The following is a 26,974-nucleotide window of genomic DNA, read 5'->3' on the forward strand; positions in this document are numbered from 1 at the left end:
ACTTACAATCTCACAGCTGCTTGGGATTCACAATCAAAAATAAACCACAACCCCACAGAAAAATTTAGCCTGGCAGAAGTCCCACCAAAGTGGCCCTGCATATTGGGATTTACTGGGAAATGAGATTGACAGTTCTTTCCCAAATGTGGGGTGCCTTGGGACAAGCAGCAGAGGCAGGAATCCCAAGTATCTAAGGATACTGCTTCAACTGCTCTGTGGGATCCTGTCTCGACAGATGCCTGTTCTCAATGCAATCTGAAACTGAAAGATCCCTGCAGATATCATTTCCTAGTACCCTGATCTTCAGTGCCTTGGAAACATTTTGGTCAAGGACACTGCCAAAGGTACGTTTGGTGTGAGATGACAGAGCTTTGTCATCATGGTTACAATGTCAATGCAGGATCAGACTTAACAGCTGTGCCCCCATTTTCACAGACATGCTGATTCTAAAAACATTCCCATTACCAACTATTAGAAACATATTTCAAATGATTAATCAATTGTACAACTTCAATAACCTTTTTGTAATTGATCCTTATTTTCTAAAAGGAAGATCAACATTGCCATATAAATAATTAAACAATTATTTTTATCTTGTTGTCCCTCTCAAAATAATTAGTCGTATTACTGCATTCATATTACTATTCCTGTTATTAGTGCTACTATTAATATTTCTGGTAGTAGTAGTAATTTTTTAAAATTTTATGCAAAGAGGGAGAAAGATAGATGGGAAAAAGAGAAAGAAGTGCATTGGCTAAGATTGCAATCAGCTTAGTATTATCTGACCATATATCAAACTTTTTTGCTTATTTGATAGTGGTTACAGGTGCACTATCTTCTATCTGTTGAATTATGTTTGATTAATAGTTGTAAGGTAATAGTTTAAAAATAATTCTGCATTGGAAATAATGAAAGATTTCTCTAATGAAAAATACATATGCTCTATAAATCCAGTCAAACTTTTTTACAAAAACTCTTTCTTCAACTATTTTTTTTTGGCAGTAATCAGTTGTGGGGACCCAGGTATACCTGCCAATGGACTGAGATATGGTGATGATTATGTTGTTGGACAAAATATCATATATATATGCCAACCTGGTTACACAATGGAATCCAACAGTTCCCAAATCCGTACTTGTACCACTAACGGCACATGGAGTGGAATGCTCCCAGCATGTAAAGGTACAATTTGAAGCTTATTTGGCATTTCTAATGTGTTCATTCCAAGGAAGCATTATGATACAGCATCCATCATATCTTGTGACTTGCCTGATTCATTGGGGGAGGTGGGCAGTAATAAACATTAAATAAAACCATCAAGATTATATGAGGGTTTGAGGTCTGATCCAAGTACTACAGACTTCCTTACCAAAGCATTTTAGGCCTCTGGTTCAAGGAAATAGGGACAACTGTCCTTGTTGTTACTTTGCATTTTAATGATCACTTCCTGCCTCTTCAATTTTGGGCTAAATAAAGAAATAACAATCATAATTCCTGACCATCATTTATTTGTTATTTTAGTAATCTATCTTTCCTCCATGGAGCTTAAGACAAGGTTCATCATTCTAAATCACCCTACCATCTTGTAACATAGGCTGGGTTGAGAGTACACAACCTAAAGCCACACAATTAGTTTTTTCACTGAGTTGGGCTTTGTGTCTGCCCCAGGATAGTCCTGCACTTTGACATTTACACAGAAACTATGCTCAGCATTGCTGTTACCTTATTGAGTACTAATCAACCAAAATAACTTCTGCCTAAAGTTCAGAAGAATGAAAACACCAAACTACATCTCCAAGATATAATATTCCTTTTTTAAACATGACAGTCTAACTTGAATAGTTTGCCTTGATCAAGAGGAGTTGGTGTTGGATATGGTTATCCTTCTTAGAGCTCTTCTAGACAGGCTCAAAACACAGGACCTGTCTCGCTGTTTACCTGAGGTGTTTTTTGGTTGACCCAGAATGCCGTCTAGCCACCTCTCAAGGGAAAGCCCATGGTTCTGGGTTGGGGATGGGGACTGAAATCCACTTCCTCTGACGTTTTAGCTTAGTATAGAAGGCCCCCTAGTCTCCAATATTTATATTCAAGGTAAAATCAATCCAGTTTTGAATCTATTGATCCCTTCTACAATTTCATCCTTCTTGGCCTTGTGTTTCTCACAAAACTATAGGTCAAGTTGATTTCTCCAGCATACAGCTTCACTTCAAATTAATCAAGCATCAGAAATATTGTTTATTTTATTTATTACATTTTTGTCATTTACTAACTGTGTAATATACAAGGAGGCTAACAAACACTATTAAATAATTACAGTATTCTGTAACTATTGAAACTGCTGAAAGGATACATTGAAGAGATATTTTTGAAGCCTCTTTAAAAGTACAGTCAGGTGGGACTAACTGCAAATCTCATTGCATTCTATAATTGGATAGACAAGCAAGGAAAACCCCGATTTTTGTGATTCCATCACGTGTGTTATTCTCAAAAAGGCATAACCTGACACAAAGCCATTATCTTTTTTCTTTAATTTCTTAGTCCCTAACAAATAGAGCTTTTTATAGTGAATAATGGGAGGAAGTTGCTCAATATTAGTATTTATTGCATCTTGTCTATAAAACCTACAATGGAAAAATGTGTTTGAACCTTTGAAGAATTGCATGGATTTACACTAGGATTTCTGAAGGACTGCTACTTTCTATATTAAGAAGATTTTGTAGTTTGGTACATATTATCATGTCCTTTTTTCCCTTTTGCTATCCACAATGTACTGCTGAAATTTGAGGATAATTTTAATGGAAGTTTTCTCAATTCACCGTGATTCTTGCCCTCACCAGCTTTTTATGCCTTATCCTACAGTATATTGTTCAGAATGACCACCATGACCCAACAAGAAATCTCATTTTCATACCACCAACGCCCTGACACTAACTTACCTTAGTAGTCAACCGTTAAGTGGTTGTTTCTACCCTTAAGGCAATAGAAGGCTTCTAAAACCCACCGACTGGATGAAAAAGTGAATGAAAATGTATTGGATCTCCCCGTGTGCATGAGAGAGAGAGAGAGAAAGAAGAAACCCACACATAAAATTTGGCTAGCAGGATATAGCAACTTGTGTTGCATATATTAGAGCATGAAAATGAGTAGGCATAGTATTTCATGAAGCACTAGCAAGAAAATGTCATTCCAATAGATTTAGTACAAAAATATTACCCTTCAAGAAATGTAAAATTAGCACATATGGTACTCCTAGTATATATAGTCATGGGAGACATTTGCAGCTGCTGTGTCTAATGATTCTAAATGTTTTTTGCAGCTGTTACCTGCCCACCACCACCCCAGATTTCTAATGGAAGACAGGAAGGAACAAATTTTGACTGGGGATTTAGTATTAGTTATATCTGCTCGCCTGGCTATGAACTATCATTTCCTGCTGTTTTGACCTGTGTTGGGAATGGAACGTGGAGTGGCGAAGTACCTCAGTGCTTGCGTAAGTAATTATTTGATAATTACATGTTATTGTTACAATTGTTTCCATTAAATCTTTTTTGAAGGCACTTTTGCTAATGTATTTGAGCATGACATGCTGAGAATACTTCAACATCCATTATGTAATCAGAAGCAAGATGCAAGACCACAAACATCCTTCCAAATTTCTCCTTTTTTCTTCATAAATATATCAGTCACTTTGAGTCTCCTTTGTGGATCGAAAAAGCAGTGTATAAATAAACATCATCATCATCACCACCACCACCCTATTTATCCCATTTGTAGGGCTGATGCCAACTGCTGGGAATGCTAAACCAGGAGTAACAAATTAATTTTCACTGAATATCACATCAGCATTATGGTTGTCTTCAAAGGGCCTTTTGTAATGGTAAGACTGTATAAGTTTAACTATGTTGCCCTGGCATTGAAAGCCTCATAGGCCACATAAAATGACATGGCTGGCTGGATTTGGCCCATGGGCCTTGCATTTCACATGTGTGTGCTAAAGCATGGTTCTGTTTCTCAAAGGTTTAAAAAGAACCTAAAGATTAATCAAAAACTGGTTATTATTAGGTCAGTAATAGTGATATGGAAGATAGAGGGAAGGGATTTTTATGCTCTTCTCTGCCCCTTTAGCCTCTTTCACAAGTCACAGGACCTGCTAGAAGGTTGTTGGATAAAATAGGCGTCTGTGTTGTTTGCCTAGCTGTGTTTGTCATAGCTAGACAGTGTGGATTGCCTGCCATCACCAAGACAGCTCAGCAAGTCCCTGTGAGGCCACAAACCAGGCCTGAACCCAGATCAAGTTCACTTTTTTGGCCAATGTAGAAGGGTCCTTTGTCTGCCAATAATACAGAAAGGACTTCAGACTGTGTCCATGACAATTGGATTTTTGTTCCAACATTATATTAAATTAACCATTTTATAGAAAAAAATATTATCAAACATTTGCTGACAGTGATGGATTTTGCACTGCTGCAGATTTCATTACTATAATAAATGTATGCTGGCTCTACACTGTGTTCCATGCAGTTTTTTTCTTTTTTTAAAAAATGTACTAACTTTTAAAAAAGATAAACCAGTAGATTTGATAACTTAGGATATAGGAAATGCAGATCTAAATATTGTGTTGTTGAAAGGCAACATCACAAACGAAAGCTTCATATGAGAAAAGTGATGCAAGCTCTCCAAGATTCTGAAACAGTATTTGGTAATCATTTGGAGTGACGTTGAAGGCACAAACATACACAGAAACAGAGTCCAATTTTGATCTATTTCTATTTTCTATCCTACCAAAACAAGAACTACAAATTAGGAGAGTGATGCAACTTCTCCAAGCTTCTAATACAGTATTTGGTATACATTTTAGTATGATTCAGCATTTGTTATGGTTTTAATCTGTTTGGTTGATTGCTATGTGTTTTAATTGCTTATATGTTTAGATTGTTTATAGTTTGATTGGATGTGTTTTATTATTTACCTATACAGCATTGAATTTTTGCCGGATTTGTAAACCGCCTTGAGTCCCCTCTGGGGTCGAGAAAGACAGGATAGAAATGAAGCAAATAGATAAATAAATAGTGTTTGGTTCAGTCTCCCAGACTTATGAAAATGGAGAGCTCTTTTATAGTTAGTCAGACTTGGCTCCACTTTGTATTTTTGACTCTTAGATGAAGCAAATAACCATGGCTTAAAATATAGTTATTTCATAATGGTGTAGCATAAGACCCACATGGTGAATAGACCTGCCAGTGAGCTACAGTTCTTCTTATCCAAAAGCATTTAACATAAAGTTTCAATCTGAAACTATTGACTCATTAATTTGAAGGATTTAATTTGAATTTGTAACCTCAAATATCACTAGGGCTTCTGAGTTATAGATTCCAATTTGAGTCTAAACTTTGTAGATATTCCTAGATAAATACATTGGTTTTTATGGCACATCCACAGGCAATTTCCTACATCTTGAAGACAAATTCATGTCCATGGAAGATGACTCCAAGACCATGGAACATGACTCTCCCAACTGGCATGACACTTTGCATGGGGTGGGAGCTATAGTGAATGTCTACAGGCTCTAGTAAAGTGAAATATTTTCAATTTCTTCATAATTAAACTTGTATGTTCTAATGTCAGATATGAGACCTCAGTATTGTTATCTTATTAAATTTTGGAAGACTTCATGTTTGTCATTTTTTTGTAAATTTCAGACATTATTGTTGATAGATAATTTGGGCATATTATTTGGAAAGGATACTAATATTATAAATGAAGTTAACTAATTAAATGGCTATTGTAACCTTACATATAAAGGGCAAACTGTTATGAGCATGACTGCACCCCAAGAATGGTGTCATAAAATACTCAGAATGGTGTCATAGAGTAATTTCCTATTTTTCCTCATTCATGGTTTTTTAGAGTCTAAACATGTTTTTCCTGTTGCTTCACTATATTCCTACATTGCGTTATTATCTGCCAAGCACTGGTCAGATTCACAACACCTTTCCAGTTAACTGTGCTTATGTGGCACAAAATAGAAGCAGTATTAATTATGACTTTCAGACATGTCTGGGTGGCTTTGGAAAACAGTAACCACAGTGCAAACTTTACTGAGAAAAGAAAGAATTCTAGAACTTGTAGTCTGTTACAAATGAGAAGTGTTTTCTCTGTAGATTTTTTCCATTCTAGAGAAGGAAAGAAAAAAAGATTGATGTGAATGGCAGTACTGTTCAGTTTCCATGGCTACCTACTCGCATAGAGAGTTACTAAGCATCCAACCATAGGACTCTGAAAAGATTGTAGACGATGATTTAGTTCCACCAGAAAACCACACATTAAAAAATAACCAAAGTTATAGGCATAAATGCTCTGAATTTATTTCTGTAAAGAGTATTTCAACTATTTTTGAAAATTTGGATTCTTATTGACGTATGCATATTTTTAAAATAATGTTTAGATAGTATATATGAACCCAATATTCTTTGCGGAGTTTTATATACCTAATAATTCAGTGGTGTCAAACCCATTTTCACTGAGAGCCACCTAAGTCTTATGGTTGCCTTCAAAGGACTGTTGGATGCAGAATCTATGGTACTGAGTGTCAACTATAATTGATTTATAATTTTGACCCACTTTGGGTGCCCAGATTGAGTGATAGCTCCCATCACTTTTGATTATCTGCCTTGCAGACTGGGGATAATGGCAATTGCAACCCAACAGGGCTTGTGGCTCTGAGGTAGGGGAAATGTTATAGGAAATTTTAAAGTCAGATGTCATATCCACACATCTTATATCTAAATTCAAACCCCACTATCATGACTAATCAGAACAAACTGCAGCCTTCCAGATGCTTCTGTACCACATTTTCAATCTACTCTAGTCATTATGTTTAATAATGAGGAATACAGGAGCTGTAGTCCAGCATCTGAAGGGCCACGTAAAATGACATGGAGGGCCCGATTTGAGCCGCGTGCCTTGTGTTTGACACCTGTGTAATCGAAATTCCAGAGAGTCTCAATGTATGCTATAATATGATAATATCTAAACTGCAATCTCCCCCTATACCAATATTCTCAAGTATTGTTCCCATACTTCATGTGCATACCCAGACCCATAGCTCATAGCAAACCCTATTGAAATGGAGGACCTCTGACCCCAGAATATAAAGACCTATGAATTGCCTAGAGAGAATGTATTCTGTCAGATATGGGTAAATAAAACCACAGATACCAATCCCATGTATATTGGAGTTGTATTGTACACACTCTGTATGTTATTTAGATATTCAAATAGACACTCTATCATTCCACTTTGTATTGCATAGAACATAAGTGAAAATAACAAAAACCTATGCTTTTTACCCCTCCTGCATCTTTCCTAAGCAAACAAAGGAATAAACATCAATGCATTTTCATGTGTTTTCTTCTTCTACAGCAAAGTTTTGTGGTGATCCAGGAATACCAGCTCAAGGCAGGAGGGAAGGCAAGAGCTTTATTTATCAATCAGAAGTCTCCTTCAATTGTAATCTTCCATTTATATTGGTTGGTTCTAGTACTCGGATATGCCAAGCAGATGGTACTTGGAGTGGATCCTCCCCTCGTTGCATAGGTATAATGAGATATATTTCTTAAACTATCCTTTTGCATGAAGTGATTGATGTCATTTTCATGGGGTATTATTTTCAACATCCATTTGCTCAGGGACCATTCTTGAACATGTTCATATTCCTCTTAAAAACTGGCTCTAGATAGTAAAGTAATTTCAGATATGAGGACTACAATGATAGAAGATTTTTTTGGTTTTTCTTACTAGACCTAACAGTTTTGGACATGGCTCCTCTTCATACAGTATCATTGTATCCCAATCTATATTAAAGATGTACACTTGTTTTATTAGTGCACACAAGAACAAAAGATTTCAAACATTTTCTCTGGCAAGGTAAAATAAGAGAAGTACCTATTTTTTGCTTATTTGTCAATGGTATTTTACATTTTGTTGTTTAGTTTTACAAAAGGGTGAGGCTTTTTGGCATAAGACCATTGTTTTGAAAGCAAAAAATATATAAATAATTTTCTGCACAAACTACAATGTTTTGGGGATTACCCTTCTTGATAAAAAGGGATGCTTGGTTTTCAACTTCATTCAGGAGCAAAATAAATCTTGTACTAGGATTTGTTTATTGATTTGTTTGTTTCTTTTAAGAGTGTGCCTTGGTATATGATGACATTAAGAATAATACGATTTTAAAGGATTTATGATGTGCTTGATCTGTATATGCAAAATTCTGGCAAATGCATTTTGTATCAAATGCATACACCTTCAACCAAAAGTTACTATCATGCCTGAACATAAGAGCTTTATATGAAGCCAGGCTTAGATAAGGACCATTAATTAAACCGAACTCCATCCATTTCAATATGAATGAATTTTTGTTGTAAGCATACCAAATCCTGGATACTATCCTTTGATAGTGCTGCTGATGTGTGACACAAGCTGGAATGGCAATTGGTAAATTATTTGTGTGTGTATTTGAGTGTGATAAATAGGTTGTGTCAGCAAGATATGCACAGAGGGCAGTAGCGGTGCAGCTGCAGCAGTTCCTAGACGACACAGCCGGACTGGATCCTTTCCAGTCTGGCTTCCGTGCGGGGCATGGGACAGAGACTGTATTGGTTTCCATCACAGATCATCTCCGATGCCAGCTTGACCGGGGCTGGTCGGTGTTGCTTGTGTTATTGAATCTCACAGCAGCATTTGACACAGTCAATCACAATCTTCTGACCCACCGCCTTGCCGTTGCTGGAGTTAGGGGGACAGCTTTAAATTGGCTGGCCTCCTTTCTTCACAACCGTGGATAGCGAGTGGAGAGGGGAGGCCTGGTCTCTGAGAGGTCCCCTCTACATTGTGGGGTTCCTCAGGGGGCCATTCTCTCCCCTCTGTTGTTTAACATCTATATGCAACCACTTGCTCAGCTGGTCCGAGATTTCGGGCTCGAGTGTTATCAATATGCTGACGACACTCAGCTTGTGTTAAAGATGGAAGGCTAACCGGAGTCTGTACCTGACAGTTTTCACCAGTGCCTCGAGGCCATTATTGGATGGTTGCGTTCCAGTAGGTTGAGGGTGAATCCAGCAAAGACGGAGATCCTATGGCTGGGCCGACCAGGCAGTGGGGATATCCAGTTGCCAACTCTGGATGGCGAAGTGCTACGCCCGTCTTCACTAGTAAAGAGTCTGGGAGTCCTCTTGGACCCTTCATTGACGATGGAGGCCCAGGTCTCCGCCGTTACCAAAACTGCCTTTTTTCATCTTCGGCAGGCTAGACGGCTAGCCCCCTATCTATCTAGGGACAACTTGGCTACAGTGATCCAGGCTACAGTCATCTCGAGACTGGATTACTGTAATGCCCTTTACATTGGCCTTCCTGTGTTGGTGATCCGGAAGCTCAAATTGGTGCAAAATGCAGCTGCCCGGCTCCTTGCGGGAGTCCCGATAAGATGCCACATAACACCAATCTTATGGCAGCTGCACTGGTTACCAATTGAGCACCGGATCACTTTCAAAGTGATGGTGCTTACCTTCAAGGCCTTACATGGTCCAGGGCCGATGTACCTGAGGGACCGCCTCACCCCCTACAAACCCCAGAGATCCCTCCGTTCTGAGGACCAAGACCTACTGGAAGTCCCCAGTTTTAAGACCTTGCGTCTAACTGCAACTAGACGCAGAGCCTTTTCAGTAGTGGCGCCATCTCTGTGGAACACCTTGCCACCTGAAGTCCGTGCCTTGCGGGACTTGTTGGCCTTCTGCAGGGCATGTAAGACACACCTGTTTCGGCAGGCTTTTGAGTTCTGTTGCTGATGTTTTAAAAGGTGCTTTTAGGATGTTTTTAAGATGTTTTTTTTAAAAAGATGTTTTTAAAACGTTTTTTAAATTGTTGATTTTAGCCGGTTCTTGTAAGCCGCTCCGAGCCCTAGGGGAGTGGCGGCATATAAATTTGAAATAAATAAATAAATAAATAAATAAAATAAAAAGATCTTACTACCTAGGTAACAGCCCAATTCTGTGTGTTGGTGCATGGTTTTATTTTATTTTATTTGATTTGGTTCTGTTACATATTTTGTTTTGTTTCTGTATTTCTTTTATATAGATAAGGCTATACAAGGTATTTCATGCAAGTCTTTTTCCATAAAATCCCGTTTAATAAATGAATAATGGAATTCACTGCAGCTTAAACTTCAGTTTGAACATTGACACTTCTGAAGACTATTTACATCAATTTGGTTACAAATGCATTTAAATATAACCATTTATTTTCATTTGAAATGTTTTCTGTGTCACAGAGCCCTCACGCACAGCATGCGAAAACCCTGGAGTTCCTCGCCATGGATCACAAAATGATACATTTGGATATCAGGTAGCTCATTTATGTTTTACACTATAGCTCTGGTCTCTGCAAAATGCTTCAATACCTAGGGTACATCAAACATGTTCCAGTATCTCTAGAAAAGCTATCAGCAATGCATTTCACACCCTTTCCTACTTATTAAAGTAGTATTTCCTTATTTTTGTAAGACATTACCCTATAGGTATGGTATAAGTTTAATGTGCTTGAAAGAGAAACAGAAATACCTCACATGCTTGACTGGTTGAATATTAGAAGGTTTGACAGCATAACTTCTATACTCAAGGAAAATAGTATCTATTCTCATTAATGTTGAATGTCTTTCAAATTTAATGTTTAGGCATGCTTTCAAGAGAGTATAAGCATGCTTAAGATTGTACTGCAAGTAAAGTATAATAATTCTTATTTTGCAGAGTGAATGCTAAGGCTGAGAACATGGTGATTAAGCATTAGAGTATAAATCCAAATTTGCCTGATCAAAGCTCAATGTCACAATTGTTTTTTATTAAACAAAACCCCAAATATCCAGTTTCCATTTTATATATGATCACAACAGTGTGGCAAAGAATCATAAAACAGAATAATTGAATCCTGGAGCTGGAATCGACCACAAGGGCCACCCAGTTCAACCTCCTGTCATTCAGGAACACATAATCAAAGCACTTCTGACAGATGGCCATCCAGCTTATGTTTTAAAACATCCAACGAAGGAGACTCAGTGAAACAGCTTATTCCACTGTGGAACAGCTCTTACTCCCAGGAAGTTTTTAGGTGAATCTCTTTTTTGTAGGTTGCATCCATGCTCTGGAGCAGGGGTCCTCAAACTTTTAAAGTAGAGGGCCGGTTCATAGTCCCTGAGACGGTTGAGGGGCCGAATTATCATTTGGAAAAAAAAATACGAACAAATTCCTATGCACACTGCACATGTCTTATTTGTGGTGCAAACCTCACCCCCAAAGAACAATTATTTATTTATTTATTTACTACATTTATACCCGGCCCTCTCTTGCCCCGAAGGGGACTCAAGAGTGGCTTACAAGTTGTATATACATATATTATATTATTAGCATAGCACAATATTATCATTAGATATTACTATATTGTACTATACCACTATACCATAATATTATTAGTAATATTACATTTAATATATAATGTATAATTAATATTATTATGTTTCATTATTATTAGTACTATATAGTATGACATTATAATATTAGTATCAATATTATATGTATACACAATATATTCCATTATTACCATAGCACAATATTAGTAAATGAAAGAACAATACAATATTTAAAAATAAAAACAATTTTAACCAACATACAGTAAATCTATCAGGATTTCAATTGGAAGTGTGGGCCTGCTTCTGGCCAATGAGATAGTCAAGTTAAGTAGGATTGTGGTTGTTGTTGTGTGCCTTCAAGTCATTTCAGACTTTGGGCGAGCCTAAGTCTAAAACTGAGAGCAGGGACCAGGTAAATGACCTTGGAGGGCTGCATCCGGCCCCCGGGCCTTAGTTTGGGGACCCCTGCTCTGGAGTAACAGAAAACAAGCTTGCTCTATCTTTAATGTGAAAGCCTTTCAAATATTTAAACATGGTTATCGTCTCCTCTCACCCTTCTCTTATCAAAGCTAAGCATATCAAGCTCCCCAAGCCTCTCCTAATAGGACTTAGCTTTCAGACCTTTTACCATTTTGGTCTCCTTTTTTGGACACATTACAGTTTATCAACATTCTTCTTGAATGCTGGTGCACAAAACTAAACACAATTTACAGGTGAGATTTGACCAAAGCAGAATAGAGTGGTAGTATTATTTCCTTCGATCGAAATGCTACACTTCTGTTGATTGCTTTTTTAGCTGCTGCATCAAAATGTTGAATCATGTCCAGTTTGTGGTCTACTAAGGAAGTTTTCACATGACATAGATATTAAGGTGCAGTTATGATCCTATAATAGTTAGTTGCATGTTACCACATGACATCACATTGTACCCTTTGTTGCATTGCGTCCTTCTTGTTCTTAGATTGTGTATTTTCATTAACATGGGAAACACCATTAATGGCACCAACATCACTGTAGTTGTAGCACTATTTCCTTAGCAATTTTGGTTGCATTCACTCAATACTGCACTGAATGCACAGGGCTGAATAAACACCAAGGTGGGGGGGGGGGAGTCTAGCGGAGCTGTGTGGAATACTTCTTGCAGGATTCAAAATGAACAGAAATGCAACTTTGTGTAGTGATAGCATGTGTGTGAAATAAAGTATGTGTTTTCAAATAGTGTAAACAACATGATTGCTACAAGATTTCTAGTTGGTGTGATAAAGTCCTTCAACTCTCTAAATCACTTCCACAAATACTGGTGCTACATATCCTGTATGTGCCTACAGAACCTTACATTTCTCCTTATTGAAATTCAGTTTGCTAGTTTTAGCCCAGCTTTTTAACCTTTTAAGGTCATTTTAAATTCTAACCCTTCCTCTGGAGTATTAGCTTCCCCTTCTATTTGGTGCTATTGGTAATTTTGATACAGCTGTTCTCTATTCCATTATCCATATCATTTACAAAGACGTTGAATACTATTGACCCAGGACTTAACCCTGTGGCATCCCAGCAGTAATTTTGCTCCAGGTTGAGAAGAAACTGATAGTTAGCACCCTTGTAATAAATCAAATAATCACAATTCCACCTATCAGTAGCATTGTCTAGTTCACAACTTACTAGCCTGTTTGCAAGAATATAATAATAATAATAATAATAATAATAATAATAATAATAATAATAATAATAAAAACTTTATTTGTAGATTGCTCTATCTCCCCGGGGCAAACATTCAATGCCAGCAAGGAGAAATATACAATATCTTGGGAAACCTTTTGAAAGTTTGCGCTAAAATCAAGATATGCTACACCCACAGCATTTCCTTCATCTACCAAGCCTGTAACTCTATCAAAAAAGATGAGGGAGGGGGTAGACATAAGATTAATCTGTCATGCATTATATTTCAAAAATCCACATTAAATTTTAGTGAACATGGCATTTCTTTCATAGTACTTACAAACTGTTTAATGATCTAATCTAAAAAAAATTCCTTGGTATTGATGTCAACTGACTAGGTGTTAATTCTTGATGTCTTTTTTTCCTTACCTTTCTGAAGAGAGGAATGACATTTACCCCCATTGAGCCTAATGGGACTTCTTCTGTTCTCCAGATATTTTCAAATATTATTTCCAGTGGTTCTGATATTACTTCTGCCAGTTATTTTAATATACTTGGATGTAGTTCATCTGTCCATGGAGACTTGGATTCATTTAGAGTAGCCAGGTATTCCTGTACTATTTCTTATTCTGTGCTATCTTTCCCCTTACTGAATCATCTGCTCCATTACCCCCAAGCTGAGCACTATTTTCCTTTAGGGAGAAGAGAAGGCAAAGAAAGTGTTGAGTAGTTTTTCCTTTTCTCTATACCTTGTAAGCATTTTGCCATATATTCTACACAATGGCCCTGCAATTTCCTTGTACTCTTTTTTTAGGGACTTGAAGATGCTAAACAATAAGGGAAGACTTTCTTATTGTAGGTTCTACTTGTTTTCCTGTTCAAAAACCTACAGAAGAATCACCTTTTATTTCCTAAGCAGTAGCATCCAATAGAAAACAAGCAGGCTTATACTATTATAAGCAACCTGTTGTCTGAAAGGGCAGGAATATCTGGTCACTACTACTCATAATATCAAGCCCTGTGATACACATTTTCCCATTTAGGAAATACAAATGCAAAATTGTGGCACAGAACTTTACAATTTATTTCTTCTGACTCCCTTGTAGTATATATGTCCTATCTGAAAAATACTTCTTGAGCTGTTTTTAACTTACATGGCAAAAGATGCTAATATCTGCTTCTTTTTGCCCCTGTATAACATGAGACCATTTGAAAAAGTATGCTTATTTTGTTCTGTTATACTTTGTGTTAGCTGGGGAAACAGAGGGAAAGAAGGGGATTTAGAAGCCATGAATATTAATCTTGTCATTGTAGTTTCATTTTACAAATCTGGGAAAAATTCTACATATAACTGATTGGTCTCTGGGCTTGATTTTTATTCTTGTGGTTTTCTGTAGATATCAATGTAGATGGTTGATATTCATTCCAATTCAGGCCATGTTAGCCCTGAATTCATTTCTATATGTTGCATGTAAATAAAATCTGTAATATAATACAGTCCATTATATTTTGGATTTGATGTTTATGCTATCCTGTCCAGCAATATTATAGATCTTTCCTTTTACACAGCTACACAGATTTTACAGAGACAATATATATTTGGATGTCAGTTTTTTACCAACTTCATCTGCAAGCTTCAAAAACAAATTGCTTCCCCGAAATGAACTGTGAGCTTGAAATATCTTTGCAGGGATATTGCTGGTAACATAGGAAATTGTTTATAGCACTCTGACCATAAGCCATTATAGGACAACATAATACTGAGTCGAAATAACTAGATTTATTTAAAACAATATTTCATATATGCAAGGCAGATTTTAAGCTCTGTTCTTTTCTCCAATTTATTGTGTATGCATATATGATTGTGTATAAATGCAGCAACATCTTTTATATTAAATCTGAAGGGTTCCAAGACACAATCTGAATTTAGAAAAAAAAATATTCATTACACTTGTAACTTTCTTTGTATTTGCTCTCAGGTCAGCTTTATCACACTTTGTATGAAACTCATTATTATGATAAGGAACAGTGTTGAAACCCATCCTTTTCTGTGAATTTAACACATAAGCACAAAACTTATGTCACAGGAAGATGAGTTTGTTTATCTAAAGAAAAGTGTAGTACTAGAATTTTTTAAAAAATGAAAGAAATGAAGGTGTTCTATTCTAGCATGCTACTCCTAAAAATTGCATTTCAGCTATAATCATATCCAGCCATTCTGTTCTAAATGCATTGTGGAAGGTAGCAGCAATCACTGAGCTTAGCCCCACCACACTGAACATGATATCCATACTGGTTGCATAACCTTGCTAGTTTGTGATGGGCTCCATTTGCAGAGAGGCACTCCTATGCATGCAAAAGCATAGGAATTTTGGTCAATAGATTTCTGCAGAGGTATTGGTCACAGTTTCTTGAAGCAAAAAACCCCAAAGAATCATGTAGCATCCTAAATATCAATAATATTATACATTTTTGTGGACACTGTGTCCACTACATCGAATGAATGAAATGTAGAGATATAATTTCATCTTCAAGATTAGTATTTTTCTTCCCACTAGGGCAGTTTTCCAACCACATCATCAGATACGCAAAATTTGTTCTCCTAAGCTGATTTCATCCCTCTTAAGGCACGTAGTCTTCTGACTCCCATCACATGTAGGCTCGGAGCCTAAAGAGGGGTGAAATCGGAGTAAGAGGCAGTGGCGGCAACACAAGCTTCCCATGTTGCATTGAAAACAATGGGGGAAGCTGGGTTGCAGCACTTCCCCCCATGGCATGAGGTGAGGGGGAAGACGGGCAATGCGGGATGCAGGATGCCAGGTTCCCCATACCTCCCCATTGGGCCCCACCTGATAAATCACGAAGTGTGGCAAAACCCAGCATTAATGTGATGGGGTCCTAAGACTATGCACAATTTTGGATGTGTTCTGTATAAAATTCAGATTTGGTAGTAGTGGGTTTTGCCAAAAAAAAAAAAAAAGCAGCACTTTTTGTACTGAACTCTTATTTTATGTACAAAAATATAATATTTCCTGTGTGAAAGATACTGGTTTTTTACAGAAACTCCTATTTGAAAAATTGTATAAAATGTATCTTGAACTGCAGAGATTCACGGCAGTCCAGGAATCTCATTATCAGGACTTTCCAACACTTGACCAACAGGTTTTTAGACCATTCTTCAAATATTTTATGAACGTTTTTGCATTATTAATGAGGTATTGCTGGCAGGTTTATATACACATGAGGGAGGTGATAGTGTAATAATAATTATAACTTTATTTTGATACCCCGCCCCATCTCCCCGAAGGGACTTGGGGCGGCTTACATGGGGCCAGGCCCGATAAAACAAACAAAACAGTAACAATAGTGTAAACAGTTGGATCAGAGGCAAAATATATATATAAAGGCAGTGTGTTAATTTCCTCCACCATAACCGTCAACAAAACAGAATTTAGATGGTAACAAAGACATCCTTTATTCACTGAGCTGATTAAACATTCATTTACATGAGGTGGTATGTTTGTTTGGAGTTGCTAGCAGACCTTATTCTTTGCACAAATACACAAACACAAAATTGTAATCAGTATCAATGCAGTCGAGATCTTGAGAAAGATTTTGTCCAAGTTTTTTTTTCCTGTATAAACAAAACTTATATGGAAAATGGAAGGGAGAAGGGCTTGAGGAAATTTCAATTTTAGCACAATTGCTGTAATTGCAAATGTTCCATGCAACATACCTTGACAACAGTCTCGACAATAGCTTTTAAATTGTACTTTATTAATACTTATGGTATTTTAAACTGTACTAAATGGTAATTGTTTATTTTTGTTGTTGTTTATCATGTATTGCTTATATTTTTATATTATTGCTAGTTGTAAGCCGCCCCAAGTCCCTTTGGGGAGAGAAGGCGGGGTATAAATAATCATCATCATCATCATCATCATCATCATCATCATCATCATCAGCCACAACAGATGATGTACTCTGTTGCATGTAATGCTAATTAAAAATTAAAGATGAAATGACAAAAATATTATATGAAAACACAATAAAACAGATATTGAAACATAAGTAAAATGAACCCAGGAACATGGGGACAAATATACAATAATCATATGTTAAAAGTCATTTCTTTGGGAAACAAGTTACCTTTTTAACAACCATTCATTTTCCTGATTATAAATACCTTTGCATGCTGTCAGAAGCATGCTGGCAGGGTGGGGGCCAGTCTTTTTTTCCCTCAAACCACAGTGAGTATCTATTGGACGTACATTGAGAAGATATGCATATCATCATACTGGCAGTTAATAACAATAGTTACTTTTTACGTGGTCTTGGACATCAGGAATTTTTGTGCTAGATTTAAATAAGGTAGAACTTTTCTGATATCCATCCAAACCTATGTACCAAATCCCTATTCACTGTGTACTATAGAAAGAACCAGAAATGCCTGATATCAGAGGAAATCTCCACAAGAGGAAGATACATTCTAATTGCTAGGAAAAAAAGAAAAATAGAAAGAAAGCTTTTTAGTATGATGGTGATTCCAGGGACTTGTAAATGAGACAAAAGGGGAGAATAAAGTCTTAAGTGCCTAGAGAGCAAAACAGAAAGAACAAGCTCTCTTACACTGTTTACATCTCTTCCTGTTTTTTCCTCATCAGTTGGTACTAGGAAAAAGAAAAGAAAAACACAGTTCTCTTTGGGGCCCTAGGGATTCAAATAATGCTCATTTAAAAGCAAGGATACTCGATACAAAAGACAAGAAGGAAAGATTTGGATGGCAGAGTCTAAAGAGAAGAAAAACATCCACATTATAGTGGTTTTATCTACTCTTTCATATGAGGGCCAGTATTCCATGACCAGCAATCTTCAGGAATAGGAATTCTAGGAATTCACGATGCATAGAAGAGGTTCTCTCCTGTGGCACAGCTTTAGCTACAACAATAACTATTCTCCTACCCACCCTTCCCCATTGTTGTGGAATGGGGGTGCTCCATCATTTCTTTCTGATTCCCCTGTGCATGAGACAAGGTGAAAGGCACATGTAGAGAACAGATGATAGTAGCAGAGGGAGGTCACCAGCAGCAGCATGGGGAGATTGAGGCCCACTCTGTTCCAATGCGCACTACTTCATGGTAGTGACATTCATACCTAGATTCCATGACTTTGCCCTATCACATCTTCCTCTTTGTTTCTGCATTTTGCTGAACAACCCCTAATGGTTTTTCTGAGGCATTTCTAGAAAAAACATGAGTTTGATGAAGATTTCAAAGGGCCATGTTAATCCATGCAATTGTTGGATTTGCCAAGTGATAGCAAATATTTAATAACATATTTAATAAAATGACATACATGGGTCCATTTCACTTTTAATTTTCTCGCAACTGGTGTATTCAAGGCCAAAAATATATCTAAGGGGAAGCAACCATATAATAAGAATATTGGCACTTGAATTTAAGTTATCATCTGAAGCTTCGCTTTGTGATTGCAGTATTAAATAGCAGCTACTTCACAAAGGCTCTGGTATTGGGTGCAGTCAGGAAAATGGGAAAGCAAGGTTTGCATTCATATCTAGTGATCATAATAGACGTGATCAAGACCAGACATAAGCAGTAAATGATTTTTGAATGGTTGATAAGAATTGCGGGTTTTTGTTTTTTTGTTTTTTAGCAGAAACACATTCTTTATGTTTAAGATTTCTTAACTGAGAATTTTTCATATTTTGCAATATGTTTGCTGTTCACATAACTGGTGATAAAATGGACTTTTAAAGAAAATACAAAATAACTGATTTGAAATCTATTATTGAAGTGGATTGAAAAAACTTCTATTTTGTCTTTGTTGATATTTTTTTATTTGCCCTTTAACAAATCAAAGTACTCTTCATGTTTCAATAGGTAGGAAATATTGTACAGTTTCACTGCAGAAAAGGATACCTACTTCAAGGTTCTACAACTCGAACCTGCCTTCCTGACCTTACATGGAGTGGGATTCAGCCAGAATGCATACGTAAGTTATGGGAAAATAGTAGAAGGAGACAAAGATAGATTCATAACACTTAATATCACTGGGAGTTTCACCAGTAGCTTCTGTTGATATTTTACACATTTTATTTTATATATCTATCAAATCTGTGGAAAATATATATGTTCCCAGTTAGGCACACGGCATGGAATTGGGACAGATATTTCACAGTCATTGGGAAAGCCATGATTCAATCTCTCCTAATAATTGTAGAGGGACAAGAGAAAGTATATTATGGTCATGGTAAGAAGAAGAGGGCTCCCTTCTGTTTACCAGATATAAGTGGGTAGCTTTGTGCTACACCACTCATCCTTTGCAGAGTGTCTCAAAAATAAAGAGGTTGTCTTTTACCAACGTTCTTTTATTTTATTTTTTTGAGGTTATGGTCATAAAAAGAAAAAGGAGATAGAAGATGACAATACCCTCAGAGACAGGCAATTCTTTCAAGTTCACCTTTGCCTGGTTTGTTAGATTTCCATGATTAAACCCATTCTGTCCATTTCTTTTCTTCACTCTGGTACCAGACATCTAGATATTGTTTTAGAAAGGTGAGAGAATTCAATTTGGCTCTGTTGGTGAAAGTTAAGGATTGGGTTTGTGAATTAGATTGGACTTACCGTTTTTATTATGGACCCTCACAACTTTCCATCTGTGACTTGGGTGGTGATCACATTAATATGCTAGTTCTATATATTTTGTCACATATAAAGTAAATTATATCTTTCTTTTTAGCTCACAGTTGTAAACAGCCAGAATCTCCAGCTCACACAAACGTTGCCGGAATGGATCTCCCCTCTCTTGGTTATACCCTCATATACACCTGCCAACCAGGATTTTTCCTAGCAGGAGGATCAGAACATAGAGTCTGTAGATCTGATGGCGCATGGACAGGAAAAGTTCCTGTGTGTCAAGGTAATTCCTCACATCATTTAATTGCCTCTCTGGAGCAGAAGTAGATTTATAGAAGATATGGTGCCCCATACCTTTGTCTTTATTTACTCTTCTAGCACAATGTAGCTAGTCATTGTATCATTCCACCTCTACCGCCCAATAAATGAACATAGAGAGTGATTTTGCCACATTATTTATTGATACTCAGTGTAGGCAATTGCCAAAATCATAGTTTTATAAGAAGCAGGGAAAACAGAATGATAATTGTGAAATGAATGACAAGGAGTTGAATTTTATGTTCTAACTAGAGTAAACCCATTGAAATAAACTGTTGAAATTTAAGTCTTTACACAAGTAAATTCCGTAGATTTAAATGAGCAACTTTATTTAGGACTAACAAAAGGATTTTAAGTCCAAGGCATTGACAGAAACCTTTTTAACTACAATATTTCATCACACAGTACTAAGTTTTTATCCTTTTGTGTGTGTGTGGGGGGGGCTTTTTCCCTTTCAAAGGGATGGATGTGCAGGGGAATGAAGTGTCGTTCACTCACCTGCACACACAACTTCTCTCCAGCTAGGGGGCTTAATTCGGCTGCCAGCTGAGTGAAGCCCCATAGCTACAAAGGGGAGGGAGCACGGGTGAGTGAATGAAGGGTATGACTGTTATGTGAAGAACACAAAAATATAAATAATGCCACCCCAAAAATTGAGGCGCAATTATTACATGGTGGCATGTAGTATTCGATAACCCTGTTAATTACACAAATGCTACACATAAAGTATTTTCTATCCAATTGAACAAGAATGATTAAAATTTGTTTTTCATACATTGCTATTTTCCAGTTGTCAAAAATACAGGTTGAAGTAAAACAAATTAACTGGAAAGCAAAGAGTAAAATACACATGTCTTCAACGATATGAAGAAGTGGAACTTTTAAAAATCTATGCTCTGTCTAGAACAAACCAGCAGATCTTTGAGCTTTTCTTTTCATGTGCTGATTGACAGATCCAGAAATCTGAAGAAAGCATTTACTTTCAGATAGAAACATTATTAGGAGAGAAAGCAGCGTGTCTTCCTGTCACTCTTGTTGCTCATGAAAACAGAAAAAATGACTTCTTTGGTGATTTTAAAAAGAAAAATTATGGTGCTTTCATCTCATGCTTCAAGTTTCAAAGGAAACCACAATAATAAGGATACATGTGGCAGCTGTAAAGTTGCTCTGGCTTCAATACATGAACTTCTTTTTGATGTCATAGCTTCATTTCATTCCTGAAATGTATATATCCCAGTATATAGGAAATAGTGTGATTTTGACTTGTAGAATAATAGAACCAGTGACATTAACAGAAGTTCTGAACACTTTGATATTTCCTAATCAGTTTATTCAGGTGCTCCACAGTTCTCACAAGATTACATTACAAAGACATGTTTCTGGATGGTAACATGGGAGCTCTAAATTGGCAAGTTTTGTTTGTCTAAGTAATATGTTCAGATAATAGACAGGGGATAAAATTATGATTAAATTATAAAATAAGTTCTTATCAAGGTGTTCAAGATTTACTCCACTTCTATAATTGGCTACAATATATATATAATTCCAAATATTTTGTGGATTTTAGTGAAATAGTAATACAATATATAGCTATACTTATATATGACCTTAAGTTTTATTACTTATCTCAACAGCTGGTTCCAAAATATTGGTGAAAGACCCGAGGCCAGCTTTGGGAACACCAAGTCCTAAACTTAATGGTGAGTGTATGGCAGTTTATTTATTAAAATATTTGCAGTGCATTCTACTCAGAAGTAAGTCTCACTTTATTTAATCATTACAGAGTGAGCACAAAAAGAGAATATAAGGCATTCTTGGTTGAAAAAGAGCTGTATAGTGTGGAAATAGTTTTGTGCATGTCCTCAATGCGTATGGTAACTATCCAGATTTACAGGACTTTTGTTAAGCTATTCTGGTGGATCACCTAATCTACACTCTGCATGGATTGTCTGCATGGGCCTCAGAATTACAGTGCTATTTAGAAATAATATACATTAATCTTACTGATTCTTTTCAAGCCCATATTCAAATGAGCCTATTTGTGTTTTTTTTAAATGTCATTATCTGCTGTTGTCAAATTAATCTTATAGTATCTGTTTGCAAATACAAGCAGTGTTGAATGCACTTAAGAAATTAATTTTATTCCTTTGTTTCAGAAATTATCCATATGTATTTTTGTGCATTTCTATGCCATGACATATGGCTTCCTGATATAGTTAAACCTAAATGAAACAAACATATGTTGTATATAAATTATAAAGCTGTTTTGAAGCTTTATAAAGTTATGTTTTAATCTTTTATAAAGTTTCAAGTGCAAAGAAATGTTTGAAGAAGAGCAGCATTTGTGGGGAATTGATAAATATGATTGATAAAAAGGTTCACTCTTAATCCAGCAAAAGAGATTTGTGTGCTCTTGCGAGCTTGTATGTGTAGGTGCCAGTCTGTATCAGGATGTAAATTTGAATCCACATTGAAATGTTTGATTGATGTGGATGGACATAAGTTGATGCCTTTTGTTCCATGGAGACTTCGTAAGGAGGCACCACAGTCTTTAAACCGCCGGCGTTGTGTGATCCTTGGGTCACCACGATGCCCAGGGAAGACCGAGCCACGTGGAAATCCAACTATTTCCTCAAGATCATCCAACTCTTGGATGATTATCCAAAATGCTTCATTGTGTGGGAGCAGACAACATGGATCCAAGCAGATGCAGCAGATCTGCATGTTCCTGCACGGGAAAGCTGTGGTCCTCATGGGGAAGAACACCATGTTGCGCAAGGTCATCCGTGGGCATCTGGAGAACAACCCTGCTCTGGAGAAACTTTTGTCTCATGTCCATTTCAACATGGGCTTTGTGTTGACCAAGGACAATCTGACTGAAATTTGAGACATGCTGTTGGCTAACAAAGTGCCAGCTACTGCTCGTGTAAGTGTCATTGCCCCCTGCGATGTGACTGTGCCAGCCCAAAACACCGACCTGGGCCCTGAAAAGACCTCCTTTTTCCAGGCTTTGGACATTACCACAAAGATTTCCAGAGGTACCATTGAAATCCTGATTGATGTGCAGTTGATCAAGACTGGAGACAAAGTGGGTGCCAGCGAACCCACCTTGCTGAACATGCTGAACATCTCCCCCTTCTCCTTTGAGCTCATCATCCAGCAGGTGTTTGATAACGGCAGCATTTATAACTCTAAAGTTCTGGACATCACCGAGGAGACCCTGTGAGGGAGTTTCCTGGAGGGTGTCCGCAACGTTGCCAGCATCTGCTTGCAAATTGGCTACCCAGCCGTTGCCTCTGTGCCCCATTCCATCATTAATGGGTACAAACGGGTCCTGGCTGTGGCTGTGGAAACCGACTACTCTTTCCCATTGGCTGAAAAGGTGAAGGCCTTCCTGGCTGACCCATCAGCTTTTGTGGCTGCTGCCCCGGTTGCAGTGGAGACGGCTGACCCAGTCGCAGCTGCCCCGGCTAAAGTGGAAGCCAAGGAAGAATCAGAAGAGTTGGACAAAGATATGGGATTTGGTCTCTTTGACTAACGGCTGCTGGTGGATGTTTTTTGTCATCTTCCATTTGGAATAAGAAAGGAAAGGAACAAAATAAAGTACTACTTTTACCTGACATAAGTTGGTAGGCATGATTAGAGATCTGAGTATAACCTGTATGTTTTTCCTCATATTTAAAATATATAGACTGACATGTGAAGTGTTTATAATAAATACACTTACTGAAAACAGAATTGGCTTTGCATTATAAGCCTCAGGCATTTTGGAAAACAGTCTTTTGGAGTCTTTCTGACATAGGTAACATTTTCTGTGTCATAACTTCAATCAGAGATAGGAACAGGAGTCATAATAATCATCATCATCATCATCATCATCATCACCATCATCTCCCCGCGGGGACTCGGGGTGGCTTACATGGGGCAGAGGCCCAAACAACATAAGGACAAAAATAAGCAACATAATACAAATCACAATATAAAAAAAGATAAAACAATTATACAATATATCAATTAAAACAACAATACAAGATAAAAAATGCATTTAAAACACATAAATGGTAAGACCATAATAAATACAGGATAGATTATTAAAAACCCTCTGGGGCTGATTAATTAATGACTGTACCTCCGAAGGCCTGCCGAAACATCCAAGTCTTCAGTTGTTTCCTGAAGAGAGGGAGCCAACTAGTGGCTTTCCAGTTTCTTTCATCAAAAATCTGATATTGTTAAACACAATACCATTATTTTTATATCATTATATAAATTAAATTGTGCAAGTATAATGCAAAATCATCTCAGTTTTGGGGTCCTTAGTGCTCATGAGTTTTGAATGCATTTTCCCAGGATAACTGCAATTCTGTATGGATCTTCTCCAAAAATTGTGTTCAGTTGGGTGACTGCACTTTACTTTGACAGGCACAAATCAGATCAACAAGTGTTGTTGGCAAAATTCTAAATTCGTAGTTATCCTATGTGAAATCTGGTCCATACTTACATGTTGAGAGTATAGTGGATCTTATTTCTAAATAAGCATGTAAATCACATTGGTGGGACCAAGCTCATTTTAACATTTCCAAGAAAGACTTAAAATTCAAATACACAGCTGTGTTAATTTGGAATATCAGTATGCCAAGGGATCTTACAGCATCTCAAAAGAGTAACTGAGATAAATACCTTGGTTGCACAATGTTTTATAGACTTGAGCTACTGAGGGTGCAGTCATGGGAGTTGTAGCCTTACCAGGTCTTGAGGCTTCTCTGCCAAAGAAGAGAATCACCACTACAATCCTCATTATTCCATAGCACTGAGCCATGGCTATTAGAGGGGTGTCTAGCTGCATCCTGTAAAGAAGTGTATGATTTTATTTTGTTTATAGATGACATGTTTAATTTGATTTTGTTTAAACAGTCAGGTTTGGTTAATTTAAAATGGTAAGTATTGGAGCTGATAGTGCCAGAAGGTAACCAGCTCAGCATTAGAAGATAGGTTGCTGTGACAACGGGGGCGGAGCCAACAGCCATTGAAAAGGAAACCAGGGGAGTTTAAATCTCAGTCTGTGATTTTTAGTCATAGGGAAAAGACTGGTTTCAGGTTAAGGAAACCAGGGAGGCAGACCTCTATTAGGCCAGACTAAGCAAGTTAGGTGACTTGTTTAGGGTTATTTATAGAGGCTGTGGATTAGGGGAAGTTAATCCCAGTGGATCCAAGAGGATCAGGTTCTAGTTTAGTTTTGGAGAAAGAAGTATTTTGAAAGTTGGAACACCTCACATCTGTTTGTAACCATTAATCTAAGTGCCTTTAAAAAGCTATAGAAACCAAACCAGAGCTTAACTCTGTACATGCAATAAACTTGTTTTGATTTTTATTCCATCTAAGTCTCTGTCACAATCATATACTAAGTTAAGCAACATCACCATCTGAAGTAAAATAAACAAAGAAAGCATAAAAAGAATAAGTGCCATCTGCCTGACATCTCCTCCATTGGTGGCAGCGAAGAAGATAGTTAAAACATAGAATAATATAGTTAAAATCATCATCAAGACATTTTTATAATTGGTGGTAACTGTGTGTGGTGGGATCAGAAAGGATTCCATTCCTGTCACCTCACACATCTGTACATCTGTACACATCCATTCTACAATAGAGATGCACATAAGTCTGCTTCCTTTGTTGCATTGAGTGAAGTGCCCATACCTTTATGGGCTGTGACCGTATGTATGAATGATCATATAAAAGCAAAACATGTGGGTATGTTAATGAAGTGAGAAGTTCAGTTTTAACATTGGTTGATGGAGAACAAATGCAAGCGGAAAGATGTAACTTAAGTCAAAGTTAGTAGATAACCAAATGAATGATGGGAGAGTTATTTGAATATAATGGCATGGTGCTGGGGAGCCAGAATGGAGATGTGATGTGGCTGGGGTGTTAATTAATGTTGTTATACATGTAGTGTTTCAGAAAACCATTGCCCTTGTTCAATGTACTGTCAATGCACTGAAGCTTATGAATGTAGTCTAATTCTATTGTTTCTCTTTCCAGTCTTCCTTTGTAGATGTTTCTGTCTGTGAGTGAGAATGTGTGTGTGTGCAAAGGACAGCTATTATAAAGTCATTGATGAAATGCCCAGAAAGATTGAAGTGTTATGTGACTGGTTTTTGTGTTTTGTGTATTTCTATTCCTATCTTCATACTGTAACTTCAAGAATGCTTTTTGCAGTTCTATGAGTCTGGCTTCCCTGTCTTGTGGGTCTGAGCAGATGCAATTGCATCAGGGTGTTTGTCTGTAAACTCTGGATTTGGTAGTGCTTTCAGGGTGAAAACAGGAGACATGTAAGTGTGGTGGTCAGTGGGTTTGCAAGATAATGTGGTGCTCTGATGTCCATGGTACAGTTGTATGATGGTGTCCAGAACGTGGATTTGTTCTAGTTATTAGTTCCAGGGCAAGATGGTGGTCTTAAAGGAGCTTAAATTCTGGTGGAATGCCTTGAGTAAGTCCTCTCCATGAATCCAAATTGTGAAGATATCATTAATATACCTCAGATAGAGGAGAGATTTCTGGATGTAGGAGTTAAGGAAATGTTATTTTAGGTTATCCATGAAAATGTTGGCATATTGTGGTACCATGTGTGTGCCCATGACAGTATTGTTAACTTGTTGGTCTTGTTTACGGCTGTTACTGTCATTACTGTCCAAGTTGATAATTGATGTACTCAGAAAGTATAATCTATTAAACAGTCATTGAACTTACATTTTTACCCCAAGTGCAAACATTTCAAAGTATGCATGTATATTTTTACTTATTTATATTTATATTTTGCTTACAGATTTCCTTTCTTAAATGTTTATTTGAATGAGAACACACAGGCACCTGTTTCTGTGCTTTG

The 26,974-nt window shown here is 37.1% G+C and overlaps 1 protein-coding gene and 1 pseudogene across 7 annotated transcripts in view; both read left to right on the forward strand.

Annotated features, from left to right (window-relative positions):
* Nucleotides 1-26,974, forward strand: part of csmd3 (CUB and Sushi multiple domains 3) — a 709,139-nt gene that overhangs the window by 660,794 nt on the left and 21,371 nt on the right. For all 7 annotated transcript variants that reach the window (XM_062980075.1, XM_062980076.1, XM_062980077.1 and 4 more), the window contains 7 exons: nt 1,003-1,182; nt 3,317-3,490; nt 7,423-7,596; nt 10,328-10,401; nt 19,015-19,126; nt 19,874-20,053; nt 21,723-21,788. In XM_062980075.1, coding sequence (XP_062836145.1) covers nt 1,003-1,182; nt 3,317-3,490; nt 7,423-7,596; nt 10,328-10,401; nt 19,015-19,126; nt 19,874-20,053; nt 21,723-21,788 — 960 coding nt within the window. The remainder of the gene's footprint in view (nt 1-1,002; nt 1,183-3,316; nt 3,491-7,422; nt 7,597-10,327; nt 10,402-19,014; nt 19,127-19,873; nt 20,054-21,722; nt 21,789-26,974) is intronic.
* LOC134298803 (large ribosomal subunit protein uL10-like) lies at nt 21,795-25,554 on the forward strand (annotated as a pseudogene).

The sequence above is a fragment of the Anolis carolinensis genome, chromosome 4 (genome assembly GCF_035594765.1).
Source record: "Anolis carolinensis isolate JA03-04 chromosome 4, rAnoCar3.1.pri, whole genome shotgun sequence".
In the NCBI taxonomy this organism is placed as follows: domain Eukaryota; kingdom Metazoa; phylum Chordata; class Lepidosauria; order Squamata; family Dactyloidae; genus Anolis; species Anolis carolinensis.